General features: G+C 47.8%; 1 protein-coding gene across 4 annotated transcripts; it reads left to right on the plus strand.

Annotated features, from left to right (window-relative positions):
* Positions 1–277: 277 nt before the first annotated feature.
* SLC35E1 (solute carrier family 35 member E1) lies at positions 278–16,732 on the plus strand. Of its 4 annotated transcripts, none has more exons than XM_057709006.1 (6): positions 278–755; positions 1,159–1,229; positions 3,389–3,526; positions 4,521–4,646; positions 12,967–13,212; positions 13,636–16,732. In XM_057709006.1, the coding sequence occupies exons 1-6, from the start codon at positions 332–334 to the stop codon at positions 13,864–13,866; spliced, it is 1,236 nt and encodes a 411-aa protein (XP_057564989.1). In that variant the 5' UTR covers positions 278–331; the 3' UTR covers positions 13,867–16,732. The 4 variants fall into 4 exon arrangements, with proteins under 4 accessions (XP_057564989.1, XP_057564990.1, XP_057564991.1 ...); XM_057709007.1 differs by having other exon boundaries at positions 278–686; XM_057709008.1 differs by lacking the exon at positions 3,389–3,526.
* Positions 16,733–21,818: the final 5,086 nt, after the last annotated feature.

Raw genomic sequence — 21,818 nt, forward strand, 5'->3', positions numbered from 1 at the left:
CTTGTGCTCTGGGCCCTCGTCCCCAGTCCCCCGGGCCAGCCCCCTGCTCGAAGAGCCCTTCTCGGCTCACAGTCCTCTTTTCTTCCTTCCGCTTCCGGAACAGGCCCGTCCCCCTCAGGAAGCTCACACGAGGCGGGGCGGGGCCTGCGCTCGCTACGTGGTGGCGGGAGCGTCGGCCGGCGCGTGGCGGTGACGCAAGCGGCGGAGGCCAATGGGGAGCGGCGTTGGCCGGCCCTCCCGCCCCCGTCCGGCCCCCCCGCCCCCGTCCGGCCCCGCCCCCGCCCGGCGTCGGGCCGTCGGACAGGCGGGAAGGGGCGGCCGCTCGGAAAGGATGACGGCGGTGGCGGCGGTGGGAGTGGGCGCGGGCGCCGGGGGCCCGGGAGCCGCGAGCGGCGGCGGCGGGGCACGCGAGGGCGCGCGGGTGGCGGCGCTGTGCCTGCTGTGGTACGCGCTGAGCGCGGGCGGCAATGTGGTCAACAAGGTGATCCTGAGCGCCTTCCCATTCCCCGTGACCGTGTCTCTGTGCCACATCCTGGCGTTGTGCGCGGGGCTCCCGCCTCTGCTCCGCGCCTGGCGTGTGCCCCCGGCGCCGCCCGTCTCGGGCCCTGGGCCGGGTCCGCATCAATCGCCGGGCCCGCTGCTGCCGCCGCGCTTCTATCCGCGCTACGTGCTGCCACTCGCCTTCGGCAAGTACTTCGCATCAGTGTCCGCGCACGTCAGCATCTGGAAGGTGCCCGTGTCCTACGCGCACACCGGTGGGTGCCGAGGCTGGCCTAGGGGGCGGCGGCCGGGACACGCCGCCTGGGGCTTTGGCGCTTGGGTAGGAGTGCGCCTACCCGGGTGCGCTCGCCGGCCTGGAATGTCGGCCTGAGAAGTCCGCTTCTCTCCGGAAGGCGCTGGAGGCCACCAAAAGCATTTAGCAAGAGAGGGACAGGCACCAGGGGTCTTGGGGAGGGAAAGGATTGAGAAGAGTGCTGAGAGCTGGGCCAGGCGGATCAGAACTCTTGGGTTAGGGGGAAGGCCCACAGAAAGAGAAGAGCCAAAGCTGTTTGAGGGGCTGCCAAGCCTTCCCACCCTTCCAATGGAATTGGGACAGGGTCCCAGAGTGGGTTCTGGGATTGGAACAGCTCCCTGAACGCCCCTTGCCTCTCTTTGCAGTGAAGGCCACCATGCCCATCTGGGTGGTCCTCCTGTCCCGGATCATCATGAAGGAGAAACAGAGCACCAAGGTAACCCAGGAGGGCCCTGGGCCAGTGGGGGCCCCAAGGGCTTCCCGGCTTTTGCCCAGCTGGTGACGTGGTTCAGGTTTCTGGCCTGTCTGCTTCCTGGTTTCCTGTCAAATAAGGAAGTCAGCTTAGAGACCTCTGGTGGCTTCTTTGCTGCTAATGTTCTGGAATCACCCTGGGGGCAGTGGTGTGTGGGGTGTATGTTCCTGAGTTGTCTCTGCTGTGTGATCTCAGGATATTGCCATCCATCTCAGGTCCAGTATTCCCCCCTGTTTTGATTCCCTGCCTGGGGTTGCTGGTAGGCAACTTGGATAACTTGATCCCATCTAGACCAGACACCCCATGCCCCTCCAGTGGGATCAGGGTTGGAACATCTGACTCCTTGCTGGAATGGAACTCTGACAGAGTTTCAGTCTTTGCGAGAGATAATGGTCAGGTTGGGACTTCTGGAGTCAGAAGTGAGATGCTAATCAGAGGAGTCTGATTTTGCCAAAGCCAGCAAAGCCTTCAAAATAAAAACAGCCAAGAATTGTGAACATCTGGGAATGGAAGTGAAAACAACATGCAGAACCCCGGGCTGCATAGGGAAGATGGTCTGGGCACAATCGCAGGGTCTGTTCAAGATGCCAAGCCAGGGTATTTCCTGGCCTGGGGCGAGAGAAGCTGTGGCTTCAGCCAGAGACAGCCTTGTCCTGTGTCCTTGAGTGGAAGTGGGACTCCTGTTGTCCCAGCTGGAATCCATTTCATTCTGGACAGAGCGCCTCTTTTCTGTGTGGTCGGTTTCTGGCATTCTGTATTTTATGTAACTTAGAACGGCGGTGCCCTGGATCAGCTCCTAGAAATGGGGCCACCTCTGGCTGATGTTTTTAGCCAGTCTTTTTCCCTGCAAGATCCGGGTGTGCTCTGCAGCCCACCCCCAGGGTGATATCAGGTGTGACTTGTCTCCCCAGGTCGGAGTTGCCCGGGAGGTGTGCGGCTGCATCTCTCAATATCACACTGTGTTTATCAGGTTTCCCTGTTGTCAGGGACATTGTACCCGGCTTGGGCAAGGAGCCAGGACCTTACACAGAGAGGAAAGACAGGAATGGCCTAGGCAGGAGACTAATGATGATGATAGAGTAAGTGTGGCCCCACCCTGTCCAGGTAGGCTGGGTGATCATTCCTGATCTCAGGGCAAGAAATGGGACTTCAAAAGGGAGAGCCTGAGGGCTGCAGCCAGTAGTGGGGGAGCAGGAATTCTGGAATCTTGAGCCGTTACTCTGCCCTTTGTGGAGGGTGGGGGCTGGGGAGCCTCACCACCCCCTCCTAAAATCTTCAAAGTGCTTTAAGAGTATCCTTGTAGGAGAAGAATGAGCCAGGAGTAAGAAGAGGTAAATATTGGGAATGGATCCCATTTCTCTGGAAGTTAGGAGCTCATTTAGCCACCAGAGCTCCAGGGCCATCTCTTGCACGGGGTCCTGGGAAGCTTGGGCCTTCTGGAAGGCCCCCTGTCATGGCACTCGCTACTCATTCTTTCAGCCAGCAGTTATTGGGTGTCTGCCGTGTGCCAGGCACCAGGATAGAGCAGTGAACAAGGGACACAGTGCAGGGACACAGACAATGTAAAGGGTGCTTACAGTGAGTGGAGAGCGCTATTCCCTGGAACACACAGCAGAAGAGCCTGACAGCGTCCAGCAGGAGGTGGGTCAGGGAAAGTTCTTGCATTTGTGAACTGACACCTGAAGGGAAAGGGGGTCTCCAGCTGGAGAAGGTGCCAGGGGAGTGTCCCCACCAGGGATAACTGCATGTTGGAAGAGCCTAAAATAAGAGGGACCCGGCCAGCCTCTAAGGATTGAAGTTTCAGACCCAGGTGTGTTGGTGGCGGCGGCTGGAAAGATCCTATTAGGACCAGCCCTGGTTTGTGGCTCTTAATGGGGGTGATGGTATGCAGGGTGTGGCCATCCACAGTGACACAGCCCTGCCCTAAGGTACTCTGAGAACCATCTGCCTCCCCCCCACCCCACCCCGAGCATCACTATCACAGCTAATACCATTGTCCAGAGGGGTAGGTGGTGACCCTTTGGGGAGGGGAGAGAGAGCAGCTGAGGCTCTCCTCCGGTCATCTGTGTTGGGTGGCGCAGCTCCGCCCTGGCCCGTCAGCCCCTCCTGCCCTCCTCTCACAGGTGTACCTGTCACTCATCCCCATCATCAGCGGCGTCCTGCTGGCCACCGTCACAGAGTTGTCCTTCGACATGTGGGGCCTTGTCAGTGCCCTTGCTGCCACACTGTGCTTCTCGCTTCAGAATATTTTCTCCAAAAAGGTATTTGGGTGCCATCCAGGGTGCACGTGGTGTTTCAGGGGTTTGTGGGTAGCATCAAAAAAAAGTGGCTGTGTAGGTGTTCTTCAGTGTCGGGACAAAAAAAATCCTGTTGCCCTTCTGCTGGTTTTCTATTTGTTTTGTTTTTTAAACAGCTGTTTTGTTTATTATAAAGTTCACCTATGTTGAATGTGAAAAAATAGAGAAAAGCTCAATGAAAAGAAATCAGAAAACTTATTGAGCACCTACGGTGTGCCAGGTACCATAGTAGGCGCTGGAGGCAAAGAATCAAGAGAGACCTGCCCCCGCCCCAGGGTTTCCTCTTTACTGAGGAAAGTTGCAGTACTGTGCCTAAAGAGAACTATTATTAATGCTAGAGGTTTTTTCCTGCACAGTTTTTAGAGTCGCTTTGTTCATTTATTATTGTAACATTGCATTCTCCCATATCGTTAAAAATTATTGCTCCTAACTACAATAATAATCACTCTTTTTCAGGTACCACAGGTAACGCAGTCGGTTTCCCTATTACAGATGCGGGTTATTTGCAGCTATTCACTGTAAATAATAGAGTAAAGAACATCTTTGTGCATAACATTTTTGTCTCTCAGGTTGTTTCCTTTTGATAGGTGTACAGTTCTTGGGTCAGAGGGTATGAGATATTATGGCTCTTATATACTTTGCCTGATTGTTTTCTGGAACTATATGCCATTCAGACATTAACCAGTGCCATTTCAAAGTGCCTGTTTCACTGTAGCTTCACCAGCATTGAGCGTTGCTGTTTTTTGTTTTTGTTTTGTTTTTTTCCTTTTCCTTCACGTATGAAATACCATGCTTGCTTTGGACGTGGACTGTGTGTCTTATAGGTGCATTTGCAGGTTTGGCGGTCAGGGTCATATGTCAGGGTTAATGCAGTCACCATGTGTGGGCCCTGGGTAGGCAGAGCCCCTCTTGCCACCTATAGCTTCAATCAGCCTTTAAAGAGGTTTTCTCTCTTCAGGTGTTAAGAGATTCGAGGATCCACCACCTCCGGCTGCTGAACATCTTGGGCTGCCATGCCATCTTTTTTATGATCCCCACGTGGGTCCTGGTGGACCTCTCGGCTTTCCTGGTCAGCAGCGACCTGGTGAGTTGGCCTGGGCCAAGAACGTGCCCTTTTCTTAACTGGTTCCAAAGTAGGTGCTTTGTCAGGGAGTCACGCCTCTGTGTTGACTTGGGGGCATCTGAGGCCTCTGACAGCCAGCCCATTTAGCCCTCCGCTCTTTGATGACTCACACTGCGTGCAGTCAAGGAAGAAGGCTTCCTTTGCATTTCCTTCTCGGTTGTGCTAGATCCCAGCTGCTGATAGCCGCTGCATTTGTGCCAGTGCATTCAAGGAAGAAAAAAATGCCAGCCCGGGCAACTTTCCCGTCCTGACAGTCTGGTACAGATCTCACTTTGCCTTTTTGAAACTGTGCTTGCACTGCTCGAGTCCTTTCTTGGTGTCATCTCTGTCTGTACTTCTATTGACTCTGGAGGCATCCACAGCTCTCTGAGCACAGGAAAGAGCATCTGCCCACCACCTACACGACCAGCCTCCAGAGAATATGCTAGAAACTAATGCAGGCGACAGTGATAAGAAGGAGGTGGGCATGGTTCTTCCAGGCCCAAGTTAGACAGAGGTAGGGCTTAATGAGGTCTGACTGGATTCTTGACATTAGTCTTTAATCCTTACCACCACCTGTGGACGCAGTGGAGATTATCTCTGGTTTCCAGGTGAGGAAACTGTGGCTGTGTTCTAACTTCCCTTCCACGTTGATTAGCTATAATATTTCTGTGAAGAACTTTTCATCACCAGAACTAGTTTGTTACCTGGAAGTACAGTGCACGAAAAGCAGTTTACTGCTTTTCTTTCTTTTTAATTACCAGTTTTCAGAGTAAAGAGTCAGAGCTTACTTCAGTGTTAACCAGTGAGTTGAGGGTTTTTTCCGGGTGAAGGAGGGTTCTTTGATTTATTGACAGTATCATTGGGAACTCGTGTTTGTCAGTTGTACATATTATTTTTTTTAACGTTCAGATTGTCTTGTCTGGGCCAATGGAGTCCTTCCTGTTGGCTCCCTGCCCTTCTGATAGCACATATCAGCCTTGGGTAGCTTTTGGTCCTGCAGGATGTCCTCCCTCATCTTGTGCACCTCCCATCCCAGACCTGCAATCAGCCACTCCTTCAGGGACCCCGGTTGCTTTTAGCAAAGAGAGTGGTGTTGAGAGATACCATCTGAGTGCCATGTGTGCTCACTGCTGGTGGGTTGTCATTGCTTTTAAGCCTTTGCAGTAAAAAACTAGGAAAGATGTATTTGGTGGTGAAGGGGAGAGTTTATCCCAATTCATTCTAATTCCAGTTTAACATTACGGGATTTATTACTGCTGATTTGTATGTGTGTGTGTGGGTGTGTGTGGGTGTGTGTCTTTTCTGGTACACTTGGTTTCTTACAACATTTCTTATTTGCATATACTATGGAAATTATTCACACATGATTCTACTGTGTACATGGTGTACATGTAATTGCTTGGAAGTGAGAACTCCTATAAGACAACTTGCAGGTAGGGTAGTGAGAGATGGTCAAGATTTCTTTGCAGCTCTGTTTGTCCTTAAAACAAGTTGCATTACAGATGTACAACTGGAATACTGTGTTCTAAGAGCACTTAAAATAATTTTCACGATGCGCCTCTGTTACGAACTTCTTATGCATTTGGGTTCCTTTACTTCTGTTTTCAAATTCTGTGCAATTTTTTTTCCCTACTGAATATATCAAACCTTTCTCTCTCCAAACTCAAACGATAAGACAGGGTTTATTCAAAGAAGTCTGGCTTCAATCCCTGCTGCCTCCCCCCACCCCACCCGGACCCCCATAAGTAGCCATTCTTATGATCTTGGTTTACCCTCTCAGTGCTTCTTTTGGCAAACATAAGCAAATTTCTGTATACAGTCGACCCTCCATATCCATGAGTCTCGAGTCCCCCTATTCAACCTAGGATCAAAATTTTAATACGAGGTTGGTTGAGTCTGCAGGTGTGAAACCCATGGATACAGAGGGCTGACTCTATAAATTGTACTATGCTATTTTATATGAGAGACTTGAGCATCCTCAGGTTTGGGGGCTCCTGGAACCAATCCCCCACAGGTACCGAGGGCCAAGTGTGTTCATACCTCCCTCCTCCTTACACAAAAAGTAACTTTTTAGATACTTAGAGAAGAGTGCCTTGCTCTTTTCACTCAATAACACGTCCTGAAGATCACTCCATACTGACCTGTTAGGTCTTTCTTGTTCCTTTTATTGGCTGCATAGTACTGTCTGCATTGCAGGTTTGGCATCAGTTCTCTTACACTGTTCTGTTACAAGTCATTGGTGTCTGTGTGTATACACACAGACAAGTATTTGTAGGGTTTGCTCGGCTCTCTTCTCTTTTTTTGTCTGCTTTCTTTGCTTTGCTTTCTTTTGTATTTAGGACATTTCTCGGTTTTCTTCTAGTAATTACCTTTTTGTATTACCTTAGGTAACCTCTTCTTTCTTGTTGAGGCCATATATTTTTTATCTTGATGGAGCCCTTGTGCGTTTTAACAGCAGCGTAGGAGCACGCAGTATTCCAGTGCTGCTGCCTGAAGGCAGGGTTCCTGTCAGGGCTGCTCTGCTCTGCCCTGTGCCTCCCACAGCAGCCAGGTGAGTTAGCGGTGTCCCAGTGCTGTGCTCCATAGCAGGAGAGAGGAGGCTCAGGTGGGAAAATATCAGCTGGGGCCTACTACTCGCTGTGTTACCAGGAATCAAAGGCTACAGCGGGGAGTTCCCAGACACGCCCAGCCCTGCTGCCAACAATTCAGCTAAAGCCAGGCACGGATCGCCAGACTCTGGAGCAGGCAGCCTAGTTTTAAAGCTTGGACAGGATGCGTGAAGCAGGTATTTGCGAACTGGAAAGTAAATGGAGCAGGCAGGCTGGTGGAGAAAACCAGATTGCAAAGTACCACTGAGCCATCTGTGAGATTGCCTTTCTTTTGCCTCCTGTGTCTCCAGCCTGGACTCAAGGCAGGCAGAAACGCAGACATGGGCACTGGGGGAGAACAGAGTCAAAAGCCCTCTTTGCTGCTTGCACACGGGGAAAGGAGATTCCTGATGCTCAGAGAAAGTAAGGGGAATCCCCTTTTTTCTCTGTTTCCTTTGTTCTCTTGCATTGCAGGCCCCCAGCAATCCCATGGTGGTGGTGGCAGCAAGGTCCCACAGGCACCTGAGATGCTGGCGGGGCAGCCTTCCTCTGCAGTCACAGGATGGGATTAGCCCCATTGCATTTTTTTCTCTCTCTTCATCCTCCCACTGCTTGGCCCCTGGAAGGAGTGCAGTTATGGGAAGGACAGAGCAGAATGGGGTAATTAAGTCCAACTTTCTGACTGGAGGACCGAAAGAGGGAGCCCTCAGAAACCAGAAAGTACCAAGGAGACACAGAGAGGAGGAACCCAGGGAAAGTGACCTTATAAAACACCACGAAATTCTGGGCCCACCCCTGAGCTGCACATGTGAGAATGTGATCTTAGCAGCATACAAAGACAGGATAGATTACTACCCAGGACCAAGACTGACCACTGGGTAGAGCACACTCAGGACAGAACTATGTACCCCTGAAAAGGCTTGGAAAACAGAACTGACATTGGAACCACAACCTGCAGGAGGCTGCTCAAGCTTGTAGCCTGAACCCAGCTGAGTCTGCTAAAACGAAATATCGGGACTTAAATAAGAACTACAGTCTTATAAGATTCTAAATGTCCAGGATATAATCCAAAATTACTTGGAATATGAAGAACAGGAAAATTTCAAGTCTTGTGGGAAAAGACAGTCAACAGATGCCAACACTGGGATGACCCAGATGTTGGAACTATTGGACAAAGACTTTAAAGCAGTCATTTATAATCATGCTTCAGGAATGCTCTTGGGAAGAACAGAAGATAGATAGAACCAAATGGACATTTCAGAATGGAAGAAACAACTTGAAAACTCACTGGATGGACGCAACAGCAGAATGGAGATGAGAGGAAAGTCCATAACTTGAAAATCAATAGAAATTATCCCATTTAAACCACAGAGAGAAAAAGATTAAAAGACAAAAAAACCTTGAAAACAGCCAGGGAAAAATGATGCAGTATTTATAGGAGAACAGCAGTTTGGATGACTGTGGGTTTCTCATCAGAAACCATGAAAACCAGAAGTAGAACAACATTTTTAAAGTACTGACACTAAAGAATTGTCAACATATAATCCAGCAAATATAGAATCTTCAAAATCAATAGAACTATAGAAAATCAGCAAGAATAAAGAACTGAACACCACAATCAACCAATTGGATATCTCATTGACATTTATAGAATACGCTTTCCAACAACAGCAGAATAGACATTCTTTCAGGGGTACATGTGGAACATTCACCAAGATAGATCATATTCTTTGTTATAAAACAAAAGGATTGGAAACATACAAAGTATATCCTCTGATCATCATAATGAAATTAGAAGTAAATAACAGAAAGGTAATGAAAAATCTCCAAACACTCGGAAACTAAACAGCACATTTCTAACTGACCAAAAAAAAAAAGGAGAGAGAGGACACTACAAATATCAGGAAAGAAAGAGGGAATAGCACTGCAGAACTCAAGAGACCGTAAAACCATATGAACACTACTGACAACTCTACAGACATAAGTTCAACAACAGATGAAATAGACCAGTTTCTCATAAACTAAAAACTATCAAAACATACCCAGTCAAGAAGAAAAAGATAACCTGAGTCTTAGAGCTATTAAAGAAATTGAACTCATAGTTTAAAACCTTTTAAAAAGAAGTCATCAGGCCCAGATGGTTTTACTGGTAATTTCTATCAAACATTTAAAGGAAACATAAACACCAGTTCTACACAATCTCCTCCAGAAAACAGAAGAGGAAAGGAACACTTTTGGCTCATATAACAAAACCAAGAAAAAGACCAAAATCCCTCGTGAACATCGAGGCAAAAGTCTTTAACAAAGTATTAGAATAAATTGAATGCAGCAATATATAAAAAGCATACTACACTGTGAAAAAGTGGGATTTAAATCAAGAATGCAAGGCTGACTCAGTACTTGAAAATCAGTCAGTGTAATCTATAATAGCCTGACAAAAATCATGTATTCATACCAACTGATGCAGAAAAGGCATTTGACAAAATCCAACATCCAGTCATGAGTTTTAAAAAGTCAGCAAACTAGAAATAGAAGGAAACTACCTCAGCTTATCAAGGGCATATATAGTTAACATCATAATGATAAAAGATTGAAGGCTTTTCCCCCTAAATTCACGAATGAGGTAGAGATGTTCACTCTCAACACGCCTATTTCCACATCATACTTGACATCATAGCCAGGGCAATAAGACAAGAAAAAGAAATAAAAGAAATACAAATTCAAAAGGATGGAATAATATTCTCTCCACCCCAACAAAATCTTATTCTTTAGTATTAATTCAACTATAAATCATTACATAAATTTTAACTTTAATTTTTCTCCTTGGCAAAGGCGTTAATGAAAAAAAGTTGAGATACTAATCTCTGTGTGTGTACATGGAGATAGAGAGATACCTATATATACTAAAAAGTTTTAATATAGAAAAACTGATTGGAAAATTTACATTGACTGGCAAGAGAACTGGAAAGGCCAAGTAAGTCTGAGAAAGAAGGATAAAGTTGGAGGAATCACATTACATAAATTTAAGATGTAGTATAAAGGTGCGGATATTGCTGGAGAGAGACATCGATCAATGAAGCAGAATAGACAGTCTGAAATTATACTCACAAATATGGGTAACTGATTTTTGACAAAGGTTCAAAGGCAATTTAATGGAGAAAGGATAGCTTCTTTAACAAATGGTGCTTGACTTCAGCCTCATACATTATACAAAATTTAACTCATAATGTATTCTAGACCTAAATTTAAGAGCAAAAATGATAACCTTTAGAAGAAAACATAGAAGAAAACTCTTTATGACTTGGGATTAGTTCTTAGACATAACTCCAAAAGCAAAGTCCATGAACAACAACAAAAAAATTGGTAAATGGGGGCTTCATCAAAATTGAAAAAACTTTTGCTTTCCAAAACACTATTAAGTGAAAGAAAGACCTACAGACTGGGAAAAAGTATTTGCCAAGGAGATACTGACAGGAGACTTGTGTTCAGGATATATAAAGAACTCTGAAAATTCAGCAGTAGGAAAACATAAGAATGGGCAAAAGACTTGGACTTCACCATTGTGATTGTACAGATGACATGTGAAATATGTTCAACATCATTAGTCATTGGGAAAAGCAAATTAAAACCATGATGAGATGCCACCTCGTATCTAGTAGAATGACTACAATAAAAAGTACTGACAGTACCACGTTCGTCAAGGATGGGCTACAACTGGAATTCTTGTATATTGTTGGGAGCGGGTGCAGAATGATGCGGCCACTCTGGAAAACATTTGGGAGTTTCTTCTGAAGTTAAACATACACTGACCATATGTCCCAGCAGTTTCACTCCTGGGTATTTACTCTAGAGAAATGAAACTCGGATTCACACAGAAGCCTGTACACGAATGTTTATAACAACTCTATTCATAACCACAAAGTATTGGAAACAACCCAAATGTCCTTGAACAGGTGAGTGGATAAAGAAACTTCGAAATGTTTGTACAGCAGAACATTTCCCAGCAAAAAAACGGGTACCAACTGTCATCCCTTACAGCAACTTGGGGCATTATGCTGAATGAAAGAAACTTATCTGAGAAGCTTCCATGCTGTAGCCTTCCATTTATATGACTGTCTCCAAAAGATGAACCTATCGTGAAGAACACATCAGTGGTTGGGGGAGGGGGTTTGCACAAAGACGCCCTTGGGGAGTGTTATGGGGTGATGGAGCTGTTCTGAATCCTGATTCCGCTGTTGGCTACACGGATCAGTATATGTGTTAAAACACATGGAGCTAGCCACTGGGAGGAAAAAACACTCAAATTTATTGTATGTTGGTTGTTTTAAAAAGCTGGATTGGCTGGGTTCCTGGAAGATAAATATCTTTGTAAGCTGGCTGCCTTGTGAAAATAGCTTAGGAGTCCCTATGGGTCCCCTCAGGGAAGAATTCCTGGGAGAACAGTCCAGCTCACCCTGAAGGCTTGCTCATGGCCTCACATGCCTTACAGAGGCTATTATGCCAACTAGGGTAACATTCTGGGTGACCCTGAGCAGGTCACCTACTCGGATCTCCCTTACCTTTAAGAGGACTACGGGATCCTGCCCTATCAGAGGGCGGTGGAGATAGAATCAGGCAGCTGCCCTAGGATTGCTGCAGCTCCCATCCTGGCAGGACCGCTAGACACCACTGTCCTGGGGGAACCCAGCTGCATCTTCCCGTGTCAAAGGCCAGAGCAGCCCAGGAATTGCCCTGGGATCAGCCCAGGCTCTTTGAGGAGTTCTGTAGTCTTGATGTCTGCTAGTTGTGGTTTTTTGACTTCTGGGCCTCATTAGGGTGGCTTCATTCTGGTGAGGGTCTGACAGTAACTGAAGTTGTGACGATAATATCACCTCCTGTTTGTTTGGCTTGGGATTATTTTAAAGCACTTTCAAAGCCGTGATTGCATTTGATCCTCACAGCAGCAGCGTTGTGCAGACTTCGCAGGGATTAGTCCTCCCCATTTCATAGATGAAGAAACCAGAGAGATGTTGAAACCTCACCCCACAACGTGATGGTGTAAGGAGGTGGGGCCTTTTGGAGGTGATTAAGTCATGAGTGTGGAGCCACCATGAATGGGATTCATGCCCTTATAAAAAAGAGACCTGAGAGAGCTCCTTCACCACTTCTGCCACTTGAGGACCCAGTGAGAAGGTGCCACCCTGAACCAGGAAAAGGGCTCTCACCAGATGCAGAATCTGCTGGTGCCTTGGAAGATTCCAAGATTCCAGATTCCAAGATTCCAGATGCGGAATCTTCCAGCCTCCAGAACTGTGAGAAATAAATGTCTGCTGTTTGTAAGCCCCCCAGCCTGGGGTATTTTGTCGTAGCAGCCCAAACAGACTGAGGTGGTGTCCTGAATGCAGATTTCACTCTGCTAACCCAGAGCCCTGGCCCTCACCATCCGGGGACAAGGGAAGGCTTTGGTTTGTGTCATACGCTGCACCCCTTGGGTAGCTGATGTCGCCCCTGAAGCTCTGCGTCCTCAGCAGGAACGGGTGGTGATTATTATTGCTGTGCCGTGCAGTGTCCTGAAGGTCAGCAGTTGTACATATAAAGCTCCTGGTATCACATGATGACCCACCTGGGTCTGTTCCCCCGTGAGAGGGTGACCCTGAGAAGCCACTGTGTCACCACGCCCACCACAGCAAGCACGTGACCGCAGTGCTGTTTTTGTTCCCCCATCTCTGTAGACCTACGTGTCCCAATGGCCTTGGACGCTTCTGCTCCTGGCTGTCAGCGGCTTCTGTAACTTTGCCCAGAATGTCATCGCCTTCAGCATCCTCAACCTCATCAGCCCCCTGAGCTACTCGGTTGCCAACGCCACCAAGAGAATCATGGTTATCACAGTGTCCCTGATCATGCTGCGAAACCCGGTCACCAGCACCAACGTCCTGGGCATGATGACCGCCATCCTGGGGGTCTTTCTGTACAACAAGGTGAGTCTGGGGTGGGGGAGGCTGTCCCCCCGACGCCCAGGGAGTCACCAAGAGTTGGTGGGGGCGGGGAAGGGAAGGGGCCTCACCAGGAACTAAGAGGCCAGGGTTCCAGCTCCCCTCCGCCCCGGGCTTCCTTTTCCTGCATTGATGACCCCAGGCTCATGCCTCACTCCAGTGTGGCTCTCAGGTTTCCTGAGGCTTTGTCAGGGATTTTGCTCCCTCCTTGTGAAGATTCTGTTTATTCCCACGTAAAGCTGTGGGATGGCTGACGGGGAGGGTCGGTCAATTGACAGTTCCCTGGCCATGCCCAGCCCCGCGCAGGGTGACACTTGTGGCTGCTTGGCCGTGAATCGTGAGCTCCCCTCTGTCTGCGCGTGTCCCAGGCAGGGAGCTGATGGACTCACTGCTCTCTTGACTTTGCAGACCAAGTATGACGCAAATCAGCAAGCGCGGAAGCACCTCCTCCCCGTCACGACGGGGGACCTGAACAGTAAAGAGCATCATCGGAGCCCCCTGGAGAAGCCCCACAACGGAGTCCTCTTCCCCCAGCACGGGGACTATCAGTACGGCCGCAACAACATCTTGACAGATCACTTCCAGTACAGCCGGCAGAGCTACCCAAACTCGTACACTTTGAACCGTTATGATGTGTAGAGTCTCACGAGCAGGGCAGGACGTTCTGCCAGTCCTCCCTCTGACCCCCCAGCAGTACCAGAAACTTCTGACAACCAGTGAATGTACAACCCAGCCGAGGGGAGATGGTGCAGAACCATCAGGAGACCCTGGGGTTCAGGACACCGTCCCCGCAGTGGGGGCCACCACCCCTGAGCTCTGGTTTCATGCCCCTTCTTCCTGGAATCTGTCTTCTGAGGGTCGCATCGCTCTGGAAATCTCGGCCAGGTTTTACCTTTCTGTGTGGACTTATTCCCCAAGTCATGTTTTTCAGAGTTCTTGTTCTGCTTTCCAGATAACAGCCAGGACCCTCTCTGGAAAGGACACCAACCTCGGAGCGGGCAAGAGGTGGTTTGCGGGGAGGGTGGCAAGGAAAGGACCCTAGGGTGGTGCTTGGTGACACACTAGCTGCTTTAATTCCACTGCTCGGGTAGGCGTAGGACTGGTGCAGGCGTGGAGCAGAGGCGTGCAAGGGCTATTGAAAACATCTCCAGCCAGAAAGATGGACTCAGCTTTCTGGTCAGCCCCATGGCTGTTTGCAATTCTGGCAAACGTTCCCCAGCGCAAAGCTATTGCAATTAGCATTGAATTCTTAGAACCTAATTCTCTGACCCAAAAGTTGGAGTTGGCACGTGCCCAGATCCAGAGGGAAGGGTGGCCACTGTGTCCCTGGCTCCCCCTTCTCTTGCCGGAGTGGGGTGTCTCTCCTCTCAGAGCAGTGAGGAGGGGGACACACAGGGCTGTGAGAAGGCTCCTGAGGAAATCGTGTTCAGTGTTTCAAGCTCTATTTCTGTAATACTCATTTTGTGTTTTCTGATGAGCCTTCACCACGTCTGTGCTGACTCAGTAGGACGTTTGGTGGGGAGGTGCTGGTTTTATGAGGATCTTGCATTTTTCTAGGGCATATTTTGTAGTTGTCTGTGTTTTTACGCCTCGGTCCCCCTTAGGGAATGCAGGATGCATGAGGATCGGCTTATGGTTGGGAAACCCTTTTGTTTTTAAGCGTTTCAAAGCAAGAAAAGTTGCTGGCGATACCTGTCTCGGCACATTTCTGCATTTAGTAGGAAGGAATGAAGTGTTTCGAAGCGCTTTTCTAGTGACCACAGTCTCTGAAAGTGAAGTGAATCATGAATGTCAAATCCATAGTTTGTGTCACAGATGAGAGCTCAGCGCTCCGATATCATTGGCTGTTCTCGTGGTGTTTATGTTGGGATCTGAATCATGTTCTGGTGAAGGGCAAGCAGCAAGCTAGGATTTGGTTTGCCAAATCAGAGTCTTTGGTCAAAAGAAAGTTTGGGTTTTGGCAAAATCACATCATCAGGAGGACTATGTGACCCCCGTGGGTGACCCGTGTGCTGAGGTCCAGGTCGGGACACCTGGCATCATGAGAGACTGTGCCCTCGGAGGGGACCACTTGCTTGGCTGGTGGGGTCTTCGCTGATGGCTGCCTTCTTCCTCCAGCCCTGTCCCCAGCCTCTTGAACAGGCACTTGGCTTGATCAGCAGATAAGTTATCAGGTCACCCTTTACCTCCTGGCGTCTGAGACGGTTCTCTGTTCCAAGAGGAAGTACCTGTCGTAGCTTATGCTTGAACTCCTGTTTGTTTTTGATCATTGGAATTTTGTATTTAGAGGTTACATTTTGTCAGCTTATGAATGGGCAGCTCCTGGAGAGGTCACAGGATCCCCTCCTGGCCTGAGTTTAGTACCACTGGCCTCAGGAGTCCCCGTTTGTTGTTGGCTTGCTTTTTAATTACTCTGGCCCCAAGTTCTGAGATGATGCTGCGTAAAACAGGAAGGGGTGTTATTTGTGAAAAGAACTTGTGGAGCGCCTTCACCAGAGGCAGTGGAGTCTGCAGTTGATCCACAATAAACAGGGATAATTTTGCACAGCAAAGATATTACGGTATTCCTCTTTATAGGAACTGATTCCTTGAACGCATAATCGAACTCCAAAATGAATTATGCCTTTGTGCAGGTTTAATGAAATTTCTGAGGTTGCTGAAATTTGTATATTTGTTTTTCTTTTCCAATGCAAGATCTGCTGGTGAGGGGAAATACCTGACTGGTTTTATTATGGTTTTTACGTGAATAAATGGGATATTTAGTTCTGTACATAAATCTACAGTGCGTACATAACACTGGAATGAGACAATCATATTAGACCAAATCATCAGATCAAAAGACAAAGACATACTTTTGAGACTTGAAAGTTCAGAGCTGACGTTGACCTCGTGAAGGCCAGTTTTCCAGCCACCTGCTGCCCTGGCTCAAGCCACCACCCCTCTCTCACATCCACATTTGCAGCTGGTTCCCCTCACGTCCTCACTGCTGGGGATTGTGACAGCAAATTTAGTTCACCCATCCGTGGTATGGTCTGCAAAACTAACTCGAATCCAACTCCTTCGTTTTACAGAAGGGGAAACTGAGGCTCAGAGGGCATTTTTAAATAGTGTTTGTTCATTATCTTGAGACTCAGTGTGGTATTTTTAAGCACCTTATTTTTAGTCATTCATTACTGGGAAAATCAAACCCCTGTTCATGAGAGAAGCCAAATAGGTTCAAATGAAGAATCACTTGGAATTTCTGAATTTTGCTGTGTATTTGGCATATATCATGCAACAGGCCCTCTGCGGTCACTGGGACATAACCGGACCTGGATACCTTAAGGTCTAGTAGCCTCAAGGGCAGAGAACATTAAATTATCGAAGAATCTGAACATTGTGAATTCTTTTTTTCAATTGTCACCTTGTTTTCAGGACTTTTGATACTATAGACTGTTCTGTGGGAATGATACTGTGTATATTCATGGATGGCATTTACCAAAAATAAATGATGGTCTCCAGGGAATCAAGATTGGTCCCAGTTTGTCAGTGAGGGTCCCTTTCTGAGTGACCCTGTCATCAGTGTGCCCAGCAACAAAATGTGTAAGAGGCAGAAAGAACAAACCAACGTGGTTCCCACACCCAGGTGTGCTGCAACTTTATTTTTTCTGAGCCAAAATTTAGGTGTGTGATTTGTGAATTTATGAGATGGTAGGATAAAACCAGAAGCTCAGCTGAACAGTTAATGACACGCCTTTATTGAACAGAATAACGTGGACAATCCAAGAATGTTGTGAGAGCTGTGCTTACATCTGTATGGGGAATAACAGATAATACTGAGTACCTGCTACATGTGGGCTTTTCACACACAACCCACAAAGGAATACCCTTTGCCTTGTTACAGATGAAAACGAGGCTCAGAGGGGTTAAGTCGCTTGCCCAGGATCACACAGCTACTGAAGTCGGCCTCCAAGCCCATTTCTCCCTAGATTACTCAGAAACCACTCCCAACAGAGAATTTCCTTCAGTCGCAGTTGGCAGGTATGAGTTTCTTCTTAAACAATGGCACATATCCTTTTAATTCATAATCTTTTCCTTCAGTGATTTACTGAGCACTTAGTATGTGCCAAATACAGGAAACAGATACATAAGCCTCCTACTCTCAGAGCACTCAGCTTAATTTACGGATGTATGACTAAGGAGCACACAGGTGCTGTGTTAGAGGTGGGGGAGAAAATGCTAGAGTACAGGGTAATTATTTGAGGGGCATATGGGAATGTTTTGACTTGCATTTTTATTTGCACATTTTGTTATATATGCGTCGTTTAACTATCAGGACCCAAGAGGCAGGTGTTAGCCCCATTTTACAGATGGAAATGGCAACAGAGAAAGTCAGGCTTGGCCCATGGAACAGGCCTGGAACCTGAGTGTCTGACTCCAAGCCCAGAGCCCTTTGCCCTGCAGAGCAGCCTCAATACAGTGAGTGGTTTTGTTTTTTCTCACGTTTGTCACCCTCTCCTAAGAGGAGCTGGTACGATCAAAGGTGTATCCTTTCAATTCACTCACCTTGGCCACACTGCTACAGTAAGACCCTGAAGGAGCCCTGATGTCCAGATGACCCAAATAGCTTTGCAGTGTCTGCTGTGCTTCCAGCAGGGCCTCAAGAGGTTCTGCCCAGGATGGTGTCACTGCCTTATAAGTCAGGCAGGGCCAGGCTTAAGGACAGCCTCATTGCTCAGACACCAGAGCCCAAACCCCTCGTCAGGGATGTCCACTCCCAGACATTGGAATCCTCCTTTTTCTCCCCAGGACAGCTGCTTTGTGACCAAAGGTTCATTTTTTGACATGTGATCAGGCCCAAGGAATGCTCATGTCTAGGACAGGACAGGACCTTCTCTGTTGCCACAAGACTTTCCTGTTGCCGTGGCTTCAGCTAATTGACCAGATGGGGTTCAGTTACTGCAGGAGATGAGGTGACAGTCACACCAAGCTTTGGCTTTACTGAGACCGTAGGTCTAAATGGGCCTAGATTTCCTCAGTCACCCACTACTTAATAACTTTTATAGTCTATATATTTTCATAGTCTGCGTTTTTTAAGTTCAAAAAAAGTTATTAAAGCCAAAAAATTATCTACATATACAGATGTCAAAAAGAATGGGATAGAGAGAACGACTTCCAAAATATATCACTGAGTTATATAAAGGTGCTTGTGAACAGTTTATCTCTGAAAAGACACACGAGAAGCTGGACACAGCAGTTGCCTCTGGAGAGGATATATGCACTTTTTTCAAAACTGGCATATCATGCATATTATTTTGTAATACTGCTTTTAAAAACAATATGTTAGGACTTCCTAGGTGGCACAGTGGTTAAGAATCCACTTGCCAATGCAGGGGACACGGGTTTGAGCCCTGGTCCGGAAAGATTCCACACACCACAGAGCAACTAAGCCCGTGTGCCACAACTATTGAGCCTGTGCTCTAGAGCCCATGAGCCACAACTACTGAGCCTGTGTGCCACAACTATTGAAGCCCACGCGCCTAGAGCGCGTGCTCCACAACAAGAGAAGCCACTACAATGAGGAGCCTGTACACCAAAATGAAGAGTAGCCCCCACTCGCTGCAACTAAAGAAAGCCCGTGTGCAGCAATGAAGACCCAACGCAGCTAATAAATAAATAAATAAATAAATTTATTTAAAAAAAGAAATGCTAGAAACATTTCCCCATGTTACTAAATACTCTCCCTTGTTTTGTATCCGTACACATGGTATTATGGGATGGGCTACAATTAACCTACCCCTATTGCTGCACATTAAGTACTATTTTAATGGGATACGTCTGCAGTGCACAATGCTGCACACGCTTCTAATCAAGGATAAATTCCTCAGCACATTTGCACGACCACAGTGGGTATATACATAAGGGTTTTTAATTCTTTCCCTTTTGCTTGTTAGGTGGGTCCCCTCAGCAAGTGTGCATTTTACGTTTTGTTTCCAGGTCCTTGGAGACCATCTCTGTCTGCAGGAGCCTCTACTTCTAGCAACTCTCTCTACTGCTTTCTCCTGACCAATAGATTCTGACTTGGTCCACTGACAGGAGCCGGGGGAGGCCTTGTGATACAGTTTCAGTCTCAAATGGCATTTTATTTAATTAATTTATTTATTTTTTATAAATTTATTTTTATTTATTAGCTGTGTTGGGTCTTTTTTGCTGTGTGCGGGCTTTCTTTTTTTTAGTTGTGGTGAGTGGAGGCTACTCTGTTGCGGTGCGCATTGCCGTGGCTTCTCTTGTTGCGGAGCATAGGCTCTAGGCACGTGGGCTTCAGTAGTTGCAGCACATGGGCTCAACAGTTGTGGCTCACGGGCTCTAAAGCACAGGCTCAGTAGTTGTGGCGCACGGGCCCAGCTGCTCCGCGGCATGTGGGATCCTCCAGGAGCAGGGATCGAACCCATGTCCCCTGCGTGGGCAGGCAGATTCTCAACCACTGCACCACCTAGGAAGCCCTCAAATGGCATTTTAAACACCATAAAATGAATGCATGACAACAGTATTCATGGGTGTACAACCTTTCTGGTGGACAGCTGAGCAACATCAGTATTAAAAGTGCAAATCCTTTGACCACAAGATCTGTGTATACACTAAAACTTTTACTAGTGGTTTAAAAGTGGAACCAACCCAACAGACTCCATAGTCTGGCTTCAATAAATTATAGTATGTCCACACCACACTGTCCTATGCAGTCATTAAAAATGAGTCAAGGAAGGGAGGGAAAACGGGGATATGTGTATAAAAACAGATGATTGAACTTGGTGTACCCCCCCCCAAAAAAAAAAAAAATGACCAGACAGATTCATAACGTGTTTTGGTTCACAGAGCCCGTTAAGAATCTGATAAGTGCTGTGTATCTTCAGCTCATGAAAACACACATACGTACAATAGTGCTACGTCTGGTGGAAGTCTATCCATGGTGGATCACAGGTTAAAACTTCTTGATATAGATCTTTACTGGCATGGAAAAATCACAGTATCCAGATTACTGAGCATTATACTAAACAGAATGTTCCCTTGATATTCCCTCTGCCTGGACTTTTCCCATGGCTGGTTTCGGAGTGGGATCTCACCTCCTGAGCACGTTCTCAGATAACCCTATCAGTGTAGGCAACGCCCTCCTCCCTTATCATGGTCTTAGCACCCTTCTGTTTTCCTTAATGACACCTTTGAGGCGATATATTTCTTTACTGATTTATGGGTCTCTGCCTACCCAGACCGTGGGCTCATGAGAGCAGAGCTTAGATCTGGCTTGTTCATTGTTTCATCCATAAGCTAAGTCCAACCTGCCTTTTTGTGAAACAAGAATGGTCTTTACAGGTGAACATTTGCAATCAATTGATGACAGGAAAGACTGACTTGGAATCCCCCAAAAGCATTCCATTCTTCTCATTAGAGCTAAATTTTAAAAACTGTACTCGATTATTACATTTTAAGTTCCACCAACAAAGTGTTCTGGACACTTTTCTCTTTGTTTATATAAGCACCTACAAAATAGCCTCCATCTTGGCTCTTGGCCAGAAGAGCCTAAAATATTTGCTATCTGGCGCTTTATAGAAAAAGTTTGCCAGCCTCCGATCTAGGGCAACATCGGGCGTACAGGAGAGAATCATAAGCATCCGATGGAGAAATTAGGTAACAACAAAAAAGAAATATATCTACAACACACGGACATCTGTTTTCATAGAACACAGACGTATAGCCAACCAGGTGTTGATTTTAACAACGCCCATCTCAAGAGCATCAGATTACAGGGCAAGTCCACAGTCTACATTTCTCTAATGTTTGCTGCTGCTTGTTACCTTTCCCAACAATGGGCATGCGTTAACTTTATCATCACCGTTTTGGAAGCAACGTAATTACACCTTTCAGGATGGCGCCGTGCCCTCTGGACGCGCAATGTAGAAGGCCCAGCCCCCGCAGGTCCTGGGCGCTCGCTCGTTCTCCGCTGTCTGAACGACTTGCACACGAGCCACGAGAGCTCCAAAGGGGCGCGCACGGTCTGAAGCCGGCGGGGCTGGGGGTGAGTCCCGTCGCCCTAAAGTCTTCCTTATCAAAGCGTTGGATCGAGGGGAAGAAACCGAGCGAGAGAATCTTTGGATAAGCCCAGCTCAGCTCCATCCCCGCCAAGCCCGTGGCCTCCCGGTTCTGCTTCTACCTCCCTCCGGGCCGGCCGGGAGAACGTGACGGGCGCCGCGGCCCAAGAGCCTCCCGGACCTCCTCACCTCGTATATTCCTCACCGCCGCCCCGCGAAGAGGAAACAGGGCCCTTGTCAGGGCAGGAACTCCCCAGGCCCCCTAGTCCCGCGGAGAACGCGGCCGGCTACGCCCTCCGATTGCAACGCGGAGCTGGGAAAACGACCCAGTTGCGGCTAACGGCCGTACACGCCGTTCCAGCCGTTCCTGGGCGTCGCATGACAGGAGCCCACTCCGCACATGCGCGGAAAAGCCCCTGCGCGCGCGCATCGCGAGCCCCTCCCGCGCACCCGGGTTCGCGCGACTTCTTCCCGCCCGCCTCGTGCCCTCACTTCCGGGGTTTCCCGGCGACGGCCGTAAGTGGCGGG

This window comes from Hippopotamus amphibius, chromosome 15 (genome assembly GCF_030028045.1).
Source record: "Hippopotamus amphibius kiboko isolate mHipAmp2 chromosome 15, mHipAmp2.hap2, whole genome shotgun sequence".
In the NCBI taxonomy this organism is placed as follows: domain Eukaryota; kingdom Metazoa; phylum Chordata; class Mammalia; order Artiodactyla; family Hippopotamidae; genus Hippopotamus; species Hippopotamus amphibius.